Genomic DNA, 18926 nt, shown 5'->3' with positions numbered 1-18926 from the left:
AACAAATAATAAATGGTCTAAAAAATATGTTGTTCATTGTTTGTTCATGATACCTAATGCATTAACTAATGTTTACAAATGGAACCTTATTGTAAAGTGTTACTGAAAAACTTTTATTGTGATATTAAAATTTCTATATCATTACCACAGGGTTTTCAGGTCTCATCTTGTTGTATAATGTATCATAAATGCAAAAGTGATGGAGTTCTATGAAAAGTTCACATTCTTAGATTTCAAATTGTACCATGACTATTTATGTATCCATGGACTTTTACATCTTTAGTGTAAATGTATTACATACTACTGGCCCTACCCACTGGACCCGCTAGTTTAAGGGGTTAATAAAACACAGGAATCAGCTCTCATTGAAAGTAAACATATAGTGACGCCACTGTATGTTTTGGACACTTAAACCACACTTCAAAATGTCTGAATTTCATTGCATTAGAAACAAAATATCAAACTAAGTGGCAATGCATCCGCCAAAAAAAAAAAAACAAAATATATGCTAGAGCTATTCTTAGAACTACAGTAACTTTTCTTTGCAGTTTTTGCAATGACTAAGAACCAGCTGGTGTGATGAATCAATGTGATTTTTAGTCGATGTACTGTATGGCCCCTTTATCAGTAGAGAGCACAGTAGGGCTGAGCTGATCTGAGAATTTTTTTTTCTTGTATGACCTCCTCCAGACTGCCTGTTGTAACATATCTTTCTTTATTTGACCAACTCATGCAGAGAAACAGGAAGTGTTATGCTTTAAATAAAAACAGGAAATTGCTGGACACTGGAGTTTCCCTTATCAGTTTCCACCATGTTGACAGTTCTGGATGGGTACATGAGTGCCAGTATAGTATCTCTCACAATGGTGAAACAGTGAAAAAACCTGTTTGCCCACATCCTGTCACTATAGTAAGAATGTGTATCAGATAATTATTAGAAAGCCTCTTGTTTTATGCAAATGCTGAAGGAAAAGAAACAACAAATTGGGATGTTTCATTTTTGGAAAACGCTGAAAGGGGAACATGTTTGATGCGTAGGCAAAACTGTGAGTTTCAAACAGGTCCTTAACATAAAACCCTGCATATATTAACAGAATAGCACGACTCTTCAAATTAGTTTTTTGTTCTTCAAATTACAGGAAAGATTAGGACCACTGCCTGAGTCTTATATGGTTATTTGCCACACTTTGCCACACTTTGTATGGCTTTGATCCAGTCTGTGCACTCATTAGCTGAAGCTGCCTGCAGGTAGTAGTGTATCTCATCTGAAGTGATGATTTCAAAGAGATTCCCATCAACATCGTACCTCTTGGCTGCAGGAGTTTAGAAGAGGAGACAAAAACGTTATAATATTATAGTAACATTTGAACCATTCTTGGTACTGATTAAGATCTGAATAATAAGAGTCCCCAAAGTCTCATAATCGTAATGCATCCAGACATTTTACTTTTGTAATTCCACTTATTCTCAATTTTTAATAGATTCTCATTTCTGTAATACATTATTTTATTACAATACTAATACCATTATACAATAATGTTTTTATTTAAATACGTATTAAAAATGGCTTTTAAAAAACAAAGAAACACAACCATAATGTAGAAACACTTTACAATAGAAATAATAATTTATTATTTTTTGTTATTATTTTTATTAGTGTCTGCTGAAATATCAAAATAAAGTCACTGGCAATGCAAAAAGTCTCAATGGACCTAAAGGCTTCATTTTCATAAATAAAACAATTATTTCTTAATTCTTTCTTTTAATTTTGGGGTGAAATATGTCTAGGACAGGTTTGGTGAGATTCAGCCAATTAGTGCCATTAAATTTGCACAATATGACATTTATAAAGCAGTAGATGTTGTGTGATCAATGTTGGGTAAGTTACTCAAAAAAATAATCCACTACAAATAACTAATTACTTCTTTAAAATTGTGATCAGAATACTTTTGATTGCTTCATGGAAAAGTAATCACATTACTATTACTTTAAGTTTCCTTCTAAAACACTTTTCACTGAGGGTTTTATTTTCTGCTCAATAAATTCAAAATAATGTCCATATTTGCACCTTGTTCGTTGTCACACACAAGTCATACACTCATTAGGGGGCTCACCCCCTTCTCCTTTCACAGAAATGCAAACAGATGTTCATGTGAACATTATTCATGTTTTAAATGTATTCTAAACAAACAATATTTTTTAAGAAATATGTGTAACCCAAGTAATTAACTGAAAGTTAATAACTGTAATCTGATTACAAGAATTTAAATTATGATGTGTTAAAATACTTTTTTACTAAAAAGTAATTACATTACATTAACTAATTACTTTGTAGTCAGATTACACTCAGCGCTGGTAATTACTATGCTTTATTACATGGCTCTCTGGAATACTTGATTCTGATTGGTCAATGGCACCATCCAGTAGTCATTCATTGCTCTGTAACAACAGCACATCCGGGGATTTAGACGAATCAGACCGCTCATCCGGGTTCTGCGAGCCATTTCACCTGCTTCTTAGATCAATGTGCGATAAAATAATTTAAACTCAAATCAATGTTTCATGTGCATTTATTTATTTATTTGGCAAGTAGTCTTGTAATGGGCTGAATATTGTCAGATAGTCATTTTCATAAAATAAACACCAACAGAACTGATTTCAGCTGTTCAGCGATTTCTTTCTTCTCAAATTACATAATTTCATTGCAAATCAATATTTTATGTCCATGTATTTATTTATTTGGTTAGTAGCCGTGCAATAAGTGGGATAATGTACAGACAGCCGTGTCCGTGTGTTAAACACTTGCCCATATTCAAAATTATTTTGGTTAATATAGAAACTGTTGTACTGATCAAGTTGCGGGGGTGCGTTTACATCAAGTCTCTATGTGTGTATGTGTAGGTATCTGTGTCAGTGTGTGTGAGTGTGGTGTGGGTCAGTGCGTAAGAAAGAGGGAGCGCAAGGGGGCTTTTCAACAGAAATGTAAATAAATTGAGGATATTATAGAATTTTTTTTGTCATTCTTATCTTATGTACTTAGCTAATGTCTTTGTATTAATTGGTTATTTTGCTGTGGTAGCCTGTACTGCTCTGTGAAATAATTGAAATAATTTGGCATATTGATATGGAACCGTTATGTTGTCAAGACCTAGAACTACTTCATAGGCGTACATTTACTGAAAAATAAATACACACCTTAGAACGTCTGTCAACCAATCAGAATCGAGCATTCACAGACCCATAGTATATGTGTGTGTATATATATATATATATATATATATATATATATATATATATATATATATATATATATATATCATAAATATAATATATTCACAACATAGGCTAGTTGTCATACCGTCAGGCACATATTCAACTGCAGTCACAACTGATCCACGCAGGTGAATGGAACCAAGCGGATCTTCCTCACCCTTCCAGAAAAGACAGACAGACAGTACAAAAATACAAGGCTTTAATACTGCACGAGCACACGAAGAGAAAAAAAAAGATCTATCTTTGATGACAGAAACATGCTCACCTTTGTTGGATCATAATAGTGGATATAAGCAGGATCATCTCTGAGGATAAACTTCCGGACTTTCCAGTTCTTTCTTCTGTGACCCTGTTTAGGAGAGAGAGAAAAAAGAACTAATTAAGGAGTGTCTGAAGACATCTATTGTAATATGTTGTATCTGAATAAATCTCACAAAATGCCCTTTTGTAGGTCACATTTCACAGCCCAATTAAAATATATCTCTGTAAAAAGAATCATTTTAAATTTATATAAAACTTGCAGCAGTGGTTGCTAGAAATTCACTGTAATTTACAGTGACCATGTTTCATAGACATTATAAGATGTCATTTTAGTGCCTGTATATTTTACTGTTCATTACTGTATATCATTAAATTATGTTAAATTATAAGTTAATATAACCTATTAAGACTATAAAAATCAATTATAGATACTGTCTTGTTAAACATCATATACATTTTCACTGTTGACTATAAAGTAATATGTTTGTGTGTGTGTGTGTGTGTGTGTGTGTGTGTGTGTGTGTCATGAACTGCCCTTTGTTTTCCCCTTATTCATAGACTTCATTTCCCATGATGCACCTTTGTTGATTACCCTCATCTTCCACAGCTGTTCCCTGTTCCATCATCCTTCTGTGTATTTATACCCTCTGGTTTCCTTCCCTCATGGTCAGTTCTTGTATGTTAGTTTGTCTGTTTTACTTTCATCTTTATGTCTTCTTCATCTTCTGAGATACATTAATAAAATAGTCTGCGTTTGAATCCACACTCTCCCATCTCATCTCTCCCATCAACGTAACAGAAGAATTGACCCCAAAGAAATGGATCCAGCAGTACAATTCAAGCAACTCAACCAAGGGTCTTCTTCTGTGGAGGATTACTGCCTTAAATTCTGGAGCTTGGCCTTTCAAGTGAGCTGGGAAGAGAGAACCCTCAGGACCATGTTCAGGTTAGGATTGAATAAACCAGTGAAGGAGATGGTCCCTTTGTTAACATCGTAATGGCTGGACTTTTGCATTCTACTCCAGCAGCCAATCCTCTTGCAGTGGCTTCCATGGCTCCTTCCTCCAGGCCTGTCCACGGCCAACAAGCCAAGGGCCACGGCCAACGAGCCAATGCCCACGCCTGCCATGGCAAACGAGCTAGTTCTTGAAGCCTCGCCCGTCCCAGAGCCAGCGTTGCAAGCCTCACCCATCCCAGAGCCAGCTTTCATGCCCGCTCCAGACCTAGTGGAATTTTCGGAGGGGCCACTATGTCTCCAGTAGTTTCCGAGCTCCCTTCAGTGGAGACCACTTTCTCCCCAGCCTCGGTGATCCTGGAGACTTCCTTCGAGCCTCCCATGGCTCCGCCTTCCGAGTCTCCCAAAGCTGTGCTCACGGCCATCTGGAAGTGGAAGAGGAGAAGGGCTCCTACTCCCCAGTCACTGCCAGTGTTCACGGCCATGGAGGTCGTTCCCCTATCACTGCCTGTGTCTATGGCCATGGAGGTCATTCCCCTATCACTGCCCATGCTCACGAACACTGAGGTCGTTCCCCTATCACTGCCAGTGCCCATGACCATGGAGGCTGTTTCCAGGTCGCTGCCAGCACTCCCGGCCACGGAGGCCATTTCCCAGTCACTGCCAGCACTCCTGACCATGGTAACTCTGCCCTCAGAGTCTTCCACGACTCCTCTCCAGTGGTCACGTCTGCACTCCCAGAGACTCCTCCTCCAGTGGTCATGTCCACTCTCCCTGCTCCTCCTGCGGCTCTGCCCGTACCAACTGTGGTTCCGCCCCAACCTAGTCCCTGCCCTGTGGCCACCTCCCAGGCCTCCCGAGCCAGTCCCTGCCCTGTGGCCACCTCCCAGGCCTCCCGACCCAGTCCCTGCCCTGTGGCTGCCTCCCAGGCCTCCCGACCCAGTCCCTGCCCTGTGGCCACCTCCCTGGCCTCCTGATCATCTGCAGGCATCTCCCTGGCCTCCTGATCATCCGTAGGCTCCTCCCTGGCCTCCTGATCGTCCGCAGGCTCCTTCCTCAACTGCTTGTCCCTGCCTGGCTTCCCATCCATCTTTGGGCACCATGTGTCACCCCCGTGGGGGGGTGTATTTATACCCTCTGGTTTCCTTCCCTCATGGTTAGTTCTTGTATGTTAGTTTGTCTGTTTGTTTGTTAGCATGTTAATTTGAATGTTACATTACATACGATGTGACGTTTGATTTTCCCTTTTTCTCAAGTGTTTTATTTTCATCTTTCTGTCTTCTTCTGAGTTACATTAATCAAATAATCTGCATTTGGATCCACACTCTCCCGTCTCCTCTCTACCATCAATGTGTGTGAGACTTTTTTTTATTTTATTTTTTTTATATAAAATAACTTGTCATGAGGAGTGATTCATCCCATTACAATTAAGAACAATTCCTTCCCAAATTACCGTAATGCATCCTGACATTTTTCTTTTGAGTTTTATGTATATTCCTCTAAACATTACTGAATTACAGTGATGAGAAACTTAAGAATCCTAATAATAATAGGAATTCCGAAAAAGCACAAGACATCTGAATGCATTACAATAATGAAAAAAGGATTACGGTAACCATGTTTTTTGGCAGAAGCCACAATTTTAATGCACTTAACCATAATGTTACTACAGTAATAAGGTGTTAATATAGTAACCATGTTTAATTTTGTTGTTAGTATGATTTTACTATAAAATCCCATGTTGATACTATGGTTAATGAAGTAAAACCATGGTTACTTTTTGTAAGGTAGGGTTAGGTTTAGGGGTATGGGTTGGTGTAGGGTGTCCGTGGGACCCTAAATAAACACAATAAACACACTGCAATGATGCCCCTATACTGTATGTTAGTATTTAATTAGGGGTGTAATAGTATCTCCCACTATTTGCACCGGAGAAGCCACAAATAGCCACTATTTGCACTTAGTGCAAAGAAGATGCTTTTGGTTGCTATTTAGCCTCTGTCCTTCATTTAGATCTATTCTGTCAGCAGTCTGATACACACATCCAACCACAAACAAGCTAAACAAACCTTGCAGTTAAATACCTGCATGGATTTATACCCAGAGAATTTAGCGAGACAGTCAATGCTGCTCTCAAACTTTATTTTACTTTACACTGTATGTCAAAGCAGTGCAGATTCTTACCTGCTTCAGCAAACAGCCCTGTTTGACTATTGCACCCCTGAACTCCTCCTTCACAATCACATCATCATCGCTGGAATATCCCTCACAAAAGAAACCACTATCTGTCTGCAAATCAACAAAAAAGTATTTTTGCTTTAAATAGAGCTACTGCATTCATATTATAAAATACAGTATAATATGGCTGAGTTCCAAAACTTAGTGAGCTGTCTAGTTGTCTACTGCCTACCTAAGCTTACATAACCATCATAGCTGTCTTCTAAGGCAGCATTCTCACAGAAATTAAATCTCAAAAGTGACTGATTTGGAACACTCAACCAGGCCCGGCTCCAGAAGATGTAAGGTGGGCCATGGGGGGGGGGGATGGCTCTCAAAGTGGGTCAAGCTCATGATTGTGTGAGCTATATGAACTATTTTTTCTTAGAAGGCAGCACAATTATACTGCATGCATTTTGGCACAGCCTTCGTGTCAGTAGTGCACCTTTAATGCCCTAAAATGCTACCTGTGTAGGTAGCACACTAAGTTTTGGAACACATGCCCTAGCAGCTTGTGATTTGTTACTCACAAAATAATAAAGAGCATCTGTTTGGTCCAAGAAAGCACATTCTGCTCCTTTTTCTGCACCGTCTTTCGAAAGCTCTCCCGCAGGCTGCAGGAAGCCCTCATTGAGCAGTCCAGTGGCCAGCATCAACCCCTCAGCTCTGTTTCTAGCCTTTCCTTGAGAGATCAACCAGTCAATCACTGTGTTTCCTGTCAGTGGAGCACCAGAAAAGATTTGAGAGGACGTTTACAGGTGGGAAAATTTGGGCCACACTCAGCTGCGGTGTGAATGTAGCCTTAGAAAGCCACTCGCCCCAACAAACGCCAACAAACACCAATATCCAACATCTGCTGGGTTTTGTCGGATCAGTGTGATCACCCTATTGGTGTTTACTGGCATTCGTTGGCATCTGTTTTCACCGTTTCAACATGTTTAATCGGCATTTGTCGGGTCTTGGAATGTTTGAGCAGTCTGGTATGATTTTCCTACAAATTCTGACATGATCTAACTTCATCCTGAACTGTTGTCATGACAATGAGGTAAGCGCCCCTGTCAACTCACAAAAAATTAATGCGCGCACCTGCATTGATAGAGCATGAGAAACAGTCAATCACGAATAATCACATTTTTGTTGAGAACTTGTTAAAAAATTCCATTATTTTCTAAAGAAAACATCATTTTATGTTAGTGTTGGGTTCAGCAGTTTGTGTGGATGACACCCATGAGGGATTATGTACAAATAGGCAAGAAAAGGGCAGAGATTAATTTGTGGTGAAATGCTCTTTTCACTCGCATGAAAAACACAGATGATTTATTTCTCAAAATATTATTGAAGTTTCTGCAGAACTTATATCCGCAATATTATTAAATATTAACTTTCCCCACATTTTGTGGAAAAACAAATAAAATGGTATTATATGATATATTACTAAATAACTAGGTAGATGCGTCCTTTGAAGGCTGCAGTATACAGAGTGTCTTCCTTTAAACAAATCTTGTTTAAACGAGACGGCCTTCGTAGGACAAACGGAAACGGAACGTATCAAGGTTGCTATGATGGCACACCACTCTTTAACAAGCGCGAGCGCTTTGAGTGAGAAGGGAACAAAGTCCCTCTGGAAGGGAATGCATGAGGTACATTTTAGGAGAGTTATAATGATGTAAAGAGAAAAGAAAATAGATTTTACAGGTGTACTTTTAGTCTAATACTTTATTTTAATTATATATTAATATAATTATACATATTATATACTCTGCATCCATCTACTGAGGTACCTCAACTTGGAAATGAACATTAATTGCGTTTGAACATCATATTTACGGGCAAATTGGTGTTATTCTTTTAGACATTTCCGTTGAAGCAAAGAATTGTGAGTTATGAGTGCCCACGAAGGATACAACTCATGCATCCTCTGAATTCCCGTGAAAGAAGGTTGCATTTGAAGGCTGCATTCGAAGTGTCCTACTCGCTTTTATGAAACGAGACAGCCTCGACGACGTATGCGGCCAACAAATGCGACCTCCGGAGGACACCTCCTTCCAAACGAGACAGCCCAAGAATGGCTTCTCCAAATGCACAAGTTTTATTTTTCATTATTCTATTTATTTTGTACTTTTATAACACAAGATATGCTTTTCAGTTTTGTAGCTGATTGTGACCAGATACCTTTTGTTTTTTATCAGCCCTACAAAAAAACATGACCTGTTCAAGAGTGCATTCTGTTTACTGCTTAGTGCTTAATACACTAAAGGAGGCTGTACTGTACCAACTACCTCAGGGGGTACTAAATGCCGCTAGGTGGAACAAACTGTAATTTGCACTACTGTCTGTTCAAAATAAATGAAAAGAAACCTAGCATTTGGGATTTGTTGCTTTTTCCTGTTGTACCGAACTCGTATCGAACTGTGACCCCAAAACCAAGGTACGTACCGAACAGTGACTTCTGTGTACCATTACACCCCTAATATATATATATATATATATATATATACACTACCGGTCAAAAGTTTTGAAACACTTACTCATTCTTTATTATAAATTTTTTCACATTTTAGAATAATAGTAAAGTCATCAAAACTATGGAATAACATAAATGGAACTATGGGAATTATGTTGTGACTAAACATATGTTATAAGTTCTAGATCTTGCCTAGAATTTTCAGAAATGTACTCTTGACATTTTCTCAACCAACTTCTTGAGGTATCACCCTGGGATGCTTTTTAAACAGTATTGAAGGAGTTCCCATCTATGTTGGGCACTTATTGGCTGCTTTTCTTTATTATTTGGCCCAAGTCATCCATTTCAAAAACTTTTTTATTTTTTATTTTATTAAATTTTAGTTTTATAATGAAATAAATTAATATGGTGGCACAATTATATTTTTGTCTACAAAACTAATTTCAAACATTTTAGCATACGCCTTCAGATCAAAAGATTTTGAAGATCATGAGAAACATTTGACCGGTAGTGTATGTACAGGTGCATCTCAATAAATTAGAATGTCGTGGGAAAGTTCATTTATTTCAGTAATTCAACTCAAATTGTGAAACTCGTGTATTAAATAAATTCAATGCACACAGACTGAAGTAGTTTAAGTCTTTGGTTCTTTTAATTGTGATGATTTTGGATCACATTTAACAAAAACCCACCAATTCACTATCTCAAAAAATTAGAATATGGTGACATGCCAATCAGCTAATCAACTCAAAACACCTGCAAAGGTTTCCTGAGCCTTCAAAATGGTCTCTCAGTTTGGTTCACTAGGCTACACAATCATGGGGAAGACTGCTGATCTGACAGTTGTCCAGAAGACAATCATTGACACCCTTCACAAGGAGGGTAAGCCACAAACATTCATTGCCAAAGAAGCTGGCTGTTCACAGAGTGCTGTATCCAAGCATGTTAACAGAAAGTTGAGTGGAAGGAAAAAGTGTGGAAGAAAAAGATGCACAACCAACCGAGAGAACCGCAGCCTTATGATTGTCAAGCAAAATCGATTCAAGAATTTGGGTGAACTTCACAAGGAATGGACTGAGGCTGGGGTCAAGGCATCAAGAGCCACCACACACAGACATGTCAAGGAATTTGGCTACAGTTGTCGTATTCCTCTTGTTAAGCCAATCCTGAACCACAGACAACGTCAGAGGCGTCTTACCTGGGCTAAGGAGAAGAAGAACTGGACTGTTGCCCAGTGGTCCAAAGTCCTCTTTTCAGATGAGAGCAAGTTTTGTATTTCATTTGGAAACCAAGGTCCTAGAGTCTGGAGGAAGGGTGGAGAAGCTCATAGCCCAAGTTGCTTGAAGTCCAGTGTTAAGTTTCCACAGTCTGTGATGATTTGGGGTGCAGTGTCATCTGCTGGTGTTGGTCCATTGTGTTTTTTGAAAACCAAAGTCACTGCACCCGTTTACCAAGAAATTTTGGAGCACTTCATGCTTCCTTCTGCTGACCAGCTTTTTAAAGATGCTGATTTCATTTTCCAGCAGGATTTGGCACCTGCCCACACTGCCAAAAGCACCAAAAGTTGGTTAAATGACCATGGTGTTGGTGTGCTTGACTGGCCAGCAAACTCACCAGACCTGAACCCCATAGAGAATCTATGGGGTATTGTCAAGAGGAAAATGAGAAACAAGAGACCAAAAAATGCAGATGAGCTGAAGGCCACTGTCAAAGAAACCTGGGCTTCCATACCACCTCAGCAGTGCCACAAACTGATCACCTCCATGCCACGCCGAATTGAGGCAGTAATTAAAGCAAAAGGAGCCCCTACCAAGTATTGAGTACATATACAGTAAATGAACATACTTTCCAGAAGGCCAACAATTCACTAAAAATGTTTTTTTTATTGGTCTTAAGATGTATTCTAATTTTTTGAGATAGTGAATTGGTGGGTTTTTGTTAAATGTGAGCCAAAATCATCACAATTAAAAGAACCAAAGACTTAAACTACTTCAGTCTGTGTGCACTGAATTTATTTAATACACAAGTTTCACAATTTGAGTTGAATTACTGAAATAAATGAACTTTTCCACGACATTCTAATTTATTGAGATGCACCTGTATGTGTGTGTATATATATATATCATACCCTGATTAGTACTGTTTCCTTTTTTTTTTTTTTTATTCCCTTTCATACATGTATTTAATGAACATCTTAGCTCAATGCAATGTGTCTTGGCTATAGTTCTCATATATGAGTCATTGAAAGGCAGTTTGAAAGTCTTTCATTTGCATATAGGAGAGATGGTTCTTCATTTTCTACTGGGGTTGTGAGTTGAGTGTTTTCAGGACTGTCCTTTAAACATGATCAGAGTATTACACATCAAATTAGATATCTTACCTGTGAAACAGTGATTAAATTGTCTTTTATCCTTCTCTAGGTTCAGCTCTTTAACCCCTGTGTCTTGATCTTTCATTAAAACATACAGTTCACTGAAGACAGACAGAAAAAAGGCAATGTTTCAAAGGTTTTATCATGTTTAACGAGTATTTAAAAAGTTATTGTTCATCCAGTTCTTAGGTTGTAGCAAGCACATTGCAGCCATTTTGTTATCCAAGCAATTTAACAATGACCATGTTTAAAAGCAGATCATTTTCTGATTAAGGTCCATATTAAGCCTTTGTTGTTTTTGTTTATTTATTTATTTATTTTGCCAGACTCTTGTTGACATGCTGGAAATGTAAGTAACTTTATAAACTCTTGAAAGTCTTGTGTTTCTTTCTCTTTTTTCCTCACACTTTTTAAAACTGCTTGTGTCTCGTAGCACTCAAATTTTTATTTTGTTTAGGCATTTGCAGGTACTGTATAAATGAACAGAAAATATTCCAAATAAGGTGTTTATATGACATAGTCTAATATTACAGCATATACCAGTTGTCTTGTCGGATGTCTAGAAACCGGAATATTGTCTTAATCGGGTTATGGCTTTGGATTAACAAGTTTATATGAAGTGTTGGGTGTAATCTGATTACAAAGTAATTAGGTACTGTAATACAGTTACTTTTTATAGTAAAAATGTAGTGTAAAACATACGATTTTTTATTTATGTAATCAAATTACAGTTACTTTCAAGTCGATTCATTCCTTTTACAGAAATCTCTTAGGTTGCAAATATTTCAAAAATAAAATGAAAAGTGTTTTAGAAAGTGATTTAAAACTAAAGTAATTAGTAATGTGGTTACTTTTCCAATGAAGTAACGAGTAGTGTAATATGATTAAATTTTGTAGAGAAGTAATTGTTAATTTCTAGTGGATTACTTTTTTTAAATACCCAACACTGTTAACATGACTCCTACATAACTGGAATATAACCAAATTCTGAAATATTAATCAGTATTTTAATGTGCATGTAAACGTGGTCATTGATCTGATTTATAGGTTTTGCCAAAGACATTACAAGTATTTCATATCTGATGCTGTTTTAGAAACTGAATCATAAGAGGTTACCTGAGGTTAACATTTTCCGGTAATCGAATGGATCGTCGCGTTGACTTCCTGGCAAACTTCTTTCCCCCCTGTAAACATGTGATTGCCCTCTTGATGTCTTTCACCCAAAGCTCTCTTTCCTCTAGGTGGGTCGCTTGAAAGAAATGTTCCTGGTTCTTTGCTGTGCTGACCTTAAACACTAACTGTTTGGAAACATATTGAAGACATTTATGAAATATTCCAGATAAGTCAGCAGTATTGGTTTTCGAGCCACAAGATTTCTTCACCGTTCTCTTATTGAAATCCTGGCACGGGCTGGTCAGAGCTGCTCCCTTCATAGGGATCATTCCCTTTGGACTGCTGTCTGTCTTCTTTTTGTAAAATTCAATAGCATCATCTGCTAACACCACCCACACCACCTTCCATGACTTCAGCACTGTACCCTGCAGAATAAAAGAACACTTTACTGATCAGTCCTCCTTAAATGACCAATGTAAATACTACTGACTGCATACTAATACACTAGTATTGTCAGGCTAAAAAAGCTAACATTTTAGTTGGTATCTGAAGTAGGGTGAGAGGTACAATTGTAACAGGGGACAACTGAAATGCACAGAATTTCTCGAACTTTTTTTTTTATATCCCACCTTCTATAATCTAGTCTTTCTCAAAAGTAAATATTTATATATTGCAATTGATACATATGTATCTGTGCCAAAATAAATTGTTAGAGTTATGAGGGAAAATGTTAAAAATTGTCTCCAGTCTCCCCTAGAGATAGTAACCTTGTTCTGTGCATTTTGTGAGATTTATTTTTCAAATACACTGATGGCAAAAAGTTTGGAATAATGTACAGATTTAGTTGTTTTGGAAGGAAATTGGTAATTTAATTCACCAAAGTGGCATTCAACTGATCACAAAGTATAGTCAGGACATTACTGATGTAAAAAACAGCACCATCACAATTTGAAAAAAGTCATTTTTGATCAAATCTAGACAGGCCCCATTTCCAGCAGCCATCACTCCAACACCTTATCCTTGAGTAATCATGCTAAATTGATAATTTGGTACTAGAAAATCACTTGCCATTATATCAAAAACAGTCGAAAGCTATTTGGTTCATTAAATGAAGCTTAACATTGTCTTTACGTTTGTTTTTGAGTTGCCACAGTATGGCATGTACTTGGTCAAAAATGGCACAAAAGAAACAGCTTTCTCAAGAAACTCGTCAGTCAATCATTGTTTTGAGGAATGAAGGCTATACAATTAAACTTGCTTAAACTTTAAATTGCCTAAAAACTGAATATTTCATACAAAGGTGTACACTACAGTCTTCAAAGACAAAGGACAACTGGCTCTAACAAGGACAGAAAGAGATGTGGAAAGACAGATGTACAAATAAACAAGAGGATAAGTACATCAGAGTCTCTAGTTTGAGAAATAGACGCCTCACATGTCCTCAGCTGACAGCTTCATTGAATTCTACCCGCTCAACATCAGTTTCATGTACAACAGTAAAGAGAAGACTCAGGGGTGCAGGCCTTATGGGAAGAATTGCAAAGAAAAAGCCACTTTTGAAACAGAAAAACAAAAAGAAAAGGTTAGAGTAGGCAAAGAAACACAGACATTGGACAACAGATAATTGGAAAAGAATGTTATGGATCTTAACCCCACTGAGCTTTTGTGGGATCAGCTAGACTGTAAGGTGTGTGAGAAGTGCCCGACAAGACAGCCACATCTATAGCAAGTGCTACAGGAAGTGTGGGGTGAAATGTCACCTGAGTATCTGGACAAACTGACAGCTAGAATGCCAAGGATCTACAAAGCTGTCATTGCTGCACATGGAGGATTTTTTGATGAGAACTCCTTGAAGTAGTTATTTTTCAAATTGTAATAGTATTTTTTCATGTTATTAATGTCCTGAATTTACATTGTGATCAGTTGAATGAATAAAAGTACCAATTTCTTTCCATAAGAGCAAAATCTGTACATTATTCCAAACATTTGGCTGCCAGTGTATATTTCAAAGGGCCTCTATCATCTATGAGACATTTAGCTTTTAACTCCATTTTCCATTTAACATTTTACAGATTTATAGCCTGCAATATGTCAGCACTGTGTGCAACCCAAAAATTGAAAGGATCGTCATGTTTGTTTTCTTTACTTTCTTTAAAATATCTTTTTAAGAGAGACTTAATGAAAAATAAACCAGATTTGCCTACAACAACCAAAACACACACAATTAGCCTGTACTGTACAACAATAAACCTAACAAACTAACATATTGACAATATGTAAAGAACAACTGTGACAAACTGTACATATAAAACACTGACACTTGCCAAAATTGGCAACTTTAAAAACTTTGACTTGAGTCCTAAACCCATTGATGTGGCTGTAATTTTGATGGAGTTTTCTAAACATTGTCCATCACTGAAAATATTCACAAATAACATTTGCACGCTGATGATATGAGTGAAGAGTGAACATTTCATTTTTATCATTTTCAGTTCTCTATTTTAATTGACACGTGGTCACAATTCTGTTTCATTTTCAGTTGCCAGAACCTGATGCCCAAATAACCTCGTATTTCATACACCGATCAGCCACAACATTAAAACCACCAAAACAGCTATGACCCATAGAGGCATGGACTTCACAAGACCTCTGAAGGTGTCCTGTGGTATCTGGCACCAAGACGTTAGCAGCAGATCCTTTAAGTGCTGTACGTTGTGAGGTGAGGCCTCCATGGATCGGACTTGTTGGTCCAGCACATCCCATAAATGCTCAATCTGGAGAATTTGGAGGCCAAGTCAACACCTTGAACTCTTTTTCATGTCTCTCAAACCATTTCTGAACAATTCTTGCAGTGTGGCAGGGCGCATTATCCTGCTGAAATAGGCCACTGCCATCAGGGAGTACCGTTGCCATGAAGGGGTGTAAGTGGTCTGCAACCATCTTTAGGTAGGTGGTACTTGTCAAAGTAACATCCACATGAATGCCAGGACCCAAGGTTTCCCAACAGAACATTGCCCAGAGCAACACACTGCCTCCTCAAGCCTGCCTTCTTCCCATAGTGCATCCTGCCGCCATCTATTCCCCAGGTAAACGACACACACGCACCCAGTCGTCCACATGATCTAAAAGAAAATGTGATTCATCAGACCAGGCCACCTTCTTCCATTGCTCCATGGTCCAGTTCTGATGCTCACATGCCCATTGTAGACGTTTCGGCAGTGGACAGGGGTCAGCATGGGCACTCTGACCGGTCTGCGGCTACGCAGCCCCATACGCAGCAAGCTGCGATGCATTGTGTGTTCTGACACCTTTCTATCGTGGCCAGCATTATGTTTTTCAGCAATTTGTGCTACAGTGGCTCTTCTGTGGGATCGGACCAGACAGGCAAGCCTTCGCTTCCTACATGCATCAATGAGTCTTGAGCGCCCATGACCCTGTCAACGGTTCACCAGTTGTCCTTCCTTGGACCTTTTTTGGTAGGTACTAACCACTGAATAGCGGGAACACTCCACAAGACCTGTTGTTTTGGAGATGCTCTGACCCAATTGTCTAGCCATCACAATTTGGCCCTTGTCAAAGTCACTCAGATCCTTACGCTTGCCTATTTTTCCTACTTCCAACACATTAAATTTATGAACTGATGAAATTCATGGTAATGGTTTTAATGTTGTGGCTGATCAGTGTATAAGAAATATTGTGAAATCACAAAGTTCACTCTTCTATATAGAACCCTGAAGAGTTGTAACCCTTGCTTCATATTTATTTCAAAAGAACCCTACAAGGTGAAATGTGAAACTAGAAAAACTAAACTTGTACAGACTTAAGTGTGTATTACATGCTGCTATTCTACTGTTGGAAAGGAAGCAGGATATTTCCACTTCTTTTCCCAAAATTGACCAAGTAGTGTATTACTTTATAACTTTGTGGAAAAGATGACAAAACATCAGCACATGATATCAGTGTGGTCAGTCTCAATTTCTGGCCAACGTTCAGTTGGAAGTATAGCTTATCTTTTATTTTAGTTGTATTTATATTTCTTTCTAAGGTCTCAGTATTCCTGCTTTCCATCTATATTAACACATCTCTCAGAAAGTCGAATTGTTTATGCTAACAACAGATCAAGGGTTTGTGAACCCCTCGTTGCTAGTAAGGGAACTTCAAGGGGTTCACGAAATCATGACAGAAACTCTAAAGATGAATTAAATTAAATAAAAATGATCATTTTAAAAAAATGATAATAATAATTAATTCAATGTAATATGCATGAAAAATTGTCAAATTAATATTTTTTTCAAAGGTTAACAGTACTTATTGGGATAATTCACCCAAAAATGAAAATTCTATTATCATTTACTAATCCTCGTGTTGTTATAAATCTGTATCCGACTTTTAAAAGGGAGGTAAAAAGCTGAATGTTAGGGACTGACATTGTATGGAAAAAAGATGCAACGATTGTGAATGGTGACTAAAGCTTTCAGTCTGTAGCATTCTGCCTAACATCTCCTTTTGTGTTCAAAGAAAGAGAGATAGAAAAGCATACAGGTTTGGAACTCAACGATGGAGACTAAATGATAAAATAATTTCCATTTTGGATGAAATATGCCCTTAAAACAACAGGTGCATAGGGGTTCAGCTTACAAAAAAAGTTTTTAATTTATGTTCTGTCACAAACCGTACAGCATGCCATAGAAAAGCTGTTATTGTTCCTCAGAAGAATGAAAGATAAAACTCCATATCTTACCTTTTTCACTAAGTATCCCTCTCTAATCGTTTTGGGTTCCATAACTAAAAACAGCTGCTTATCGTCTGCAAAGAGTGGTTAGTGTGAGAGCCATATGCTTCAGGAGGAGAATTTATGCTGCTGACGTTTTGATGAAAGGGAAGTTGCACATTGCCTGACAGGCAACTTCATGGGCAGCTAGTTTCCTCTGTATTTTCAACCAACACAACAAATGAGTCAAAGGATAAATTATAGCCCTTTCTTTAATGATTATGAACCATTGAGAAGCTCATATTTTGTGCTTTTTCTTTTCTTTTTTTTTTTTTTTTTTTTGCAGTAATATTTTTGAAACTGAGCATGTCATAAATTTAAATAGCTTTTTCATCTCTAAAGACAACTAACTTTAATGTCTAGGCAACTAAAGAACCCTATATAATGAACTGGTTCTTGATACACAGGTTCTTTACTTTGTATCAAGTTATTGTTTATAAAGGTGAAGTGTTTCTGTGTCATTAACATCACCAAACAGAACTGCAAATTTAACAAGGAACACTTCACATTAATTATAAAGGGGTTCATTTATGACTTATAACTAATTTACAGATGCATTATAAATCATTGAAATGTGGTTATAACAACATGCATAAAAAAGGAAACTTTCATGCAATACCTGCCAAATAGTGAGCCATTTTATCTTAAATGTTAAATGCTTAATAACATTATAATTCATCAGGCACTGTTAAAAGCAGAAGTTAGCACTTCTCACCATTAGCTGAAAACATTTCTGGAATCTTATAGCACTTCTGAAGATATAGATTTAACCAAAGTCTTATGGATTACTTTTATGCTGCCTTTATGTGCTTTTTGTGGCTTCAAAGTTCTGGACACCATTCAGTTGCATTGTGTGGACCTACAGAGCTGAAACATTCTTCTAAAAATATTTGTGTTCTGCAGAAGAAAGAAAGTCATACACATCTGGAATGGCAGGAGGGTAAATAAATGATTAGTATTTTAATTTTGTACTTGGTACTCCAAGGTACTTCAAACAATAATACAGTACAGTATTAATGACCACCTAAAAATACTGTAGGCTACTTTGACTCTCTCAGGAGGGTTTGCAGCCTATATTTTTCATTGCCAACACTGCAAATCGACACCCATCAAACCAACTTTGCTGATTTGGGGGAGTCAAACCGTGGTCAGTGGCGGTTCTGGCTTACTTGGTGCCCTAGGTGAGATCTGACGTGGTGCCCCCCTTAATATCAACAACAACAGCATGAGAAACAGATCAATATTTAAGTCCTTTTTATACACTAAATCTCCACTTTCACATCTGAAAGTCACATTTGATGCCTGTTTAGTATCACTTTCACATCTGAAAGTGGAGATTTAAAGTAAAAAGGTACTTAAATATTGATCTGTTTCTCACCCACATCTATCATGTTGCTTCTGAAGACATAGATTTAACCACTGGAGTCTTATGGAGTACTTTTATGCTGCCTTTATGTGCTTTTTGGAGCTTCAAAGTTCTGACCAACATTCACTTGCATTT

At 37.7% G+C, this 18926-nt stretch overlaps 1 protein-coding gene across 2 annotated transcripts; it reads right to left on the bottom strand.

Moving 5' to 3' along the window:
* Nucleotides 1-696: 696 nt before the first annotated feature.
* LOC127413625 (pleckstrin-like) lies at nt 697-17552 on the bottom strand. 2 transcript variants are annotated; one of them, XM_051650905.1, is made up of 9 exons: nt 17396-17552; nt 12924-13079; nt 12658-12839; nt 11551-11642; nt 7237-7421; nt 6674-6778; nt 3539-3622; nt 3359-3431; nt 697-1313 (listed from the first exon to the last, which is right to left on the bottom strand). In XM_051650905.1, exons 1-9 carry the CDS (start codon nt 17435-17437, stop codon nt 1174-1176), a joined length of 1059 nt encoding a protein of 352 aa, XP_051506865.1. In that variant the 5' UTR covers nt 17438-17552; the 3' UTR covers nt 697-1173. The 2 variants fall into 2 exon arrangements, with proteins under 2 accessions (XP_051506865.1, XP_051506866.1); XM_051650906.1 differs by lacking the exon at nt 6674-6778.
* Nucleotides 17553-18926: the final 1374 nt, after the last annotated feature.

Source organism: Myxocyprinus asiaticus, chromosome 23 (assembly GCF_019703515.2).
Source record: "Myxocyprinus asiaticus isolate MX2 ecotype Aquarium Trade chromosome 23, UBuf_Myxa_2, whole genome shotgun sequence".
In the NCBI taxonomy this organism is placed as follows: Eukaryota; Metazoa; Chordata; class Actinopteri; order Cypriniformes; family Catostomidae; genus Myxocyprinus; species Myxocyprinus asiaticus.
This window is presented reverse-complemented; position numbering and strand designations above follow the sequence as displayed.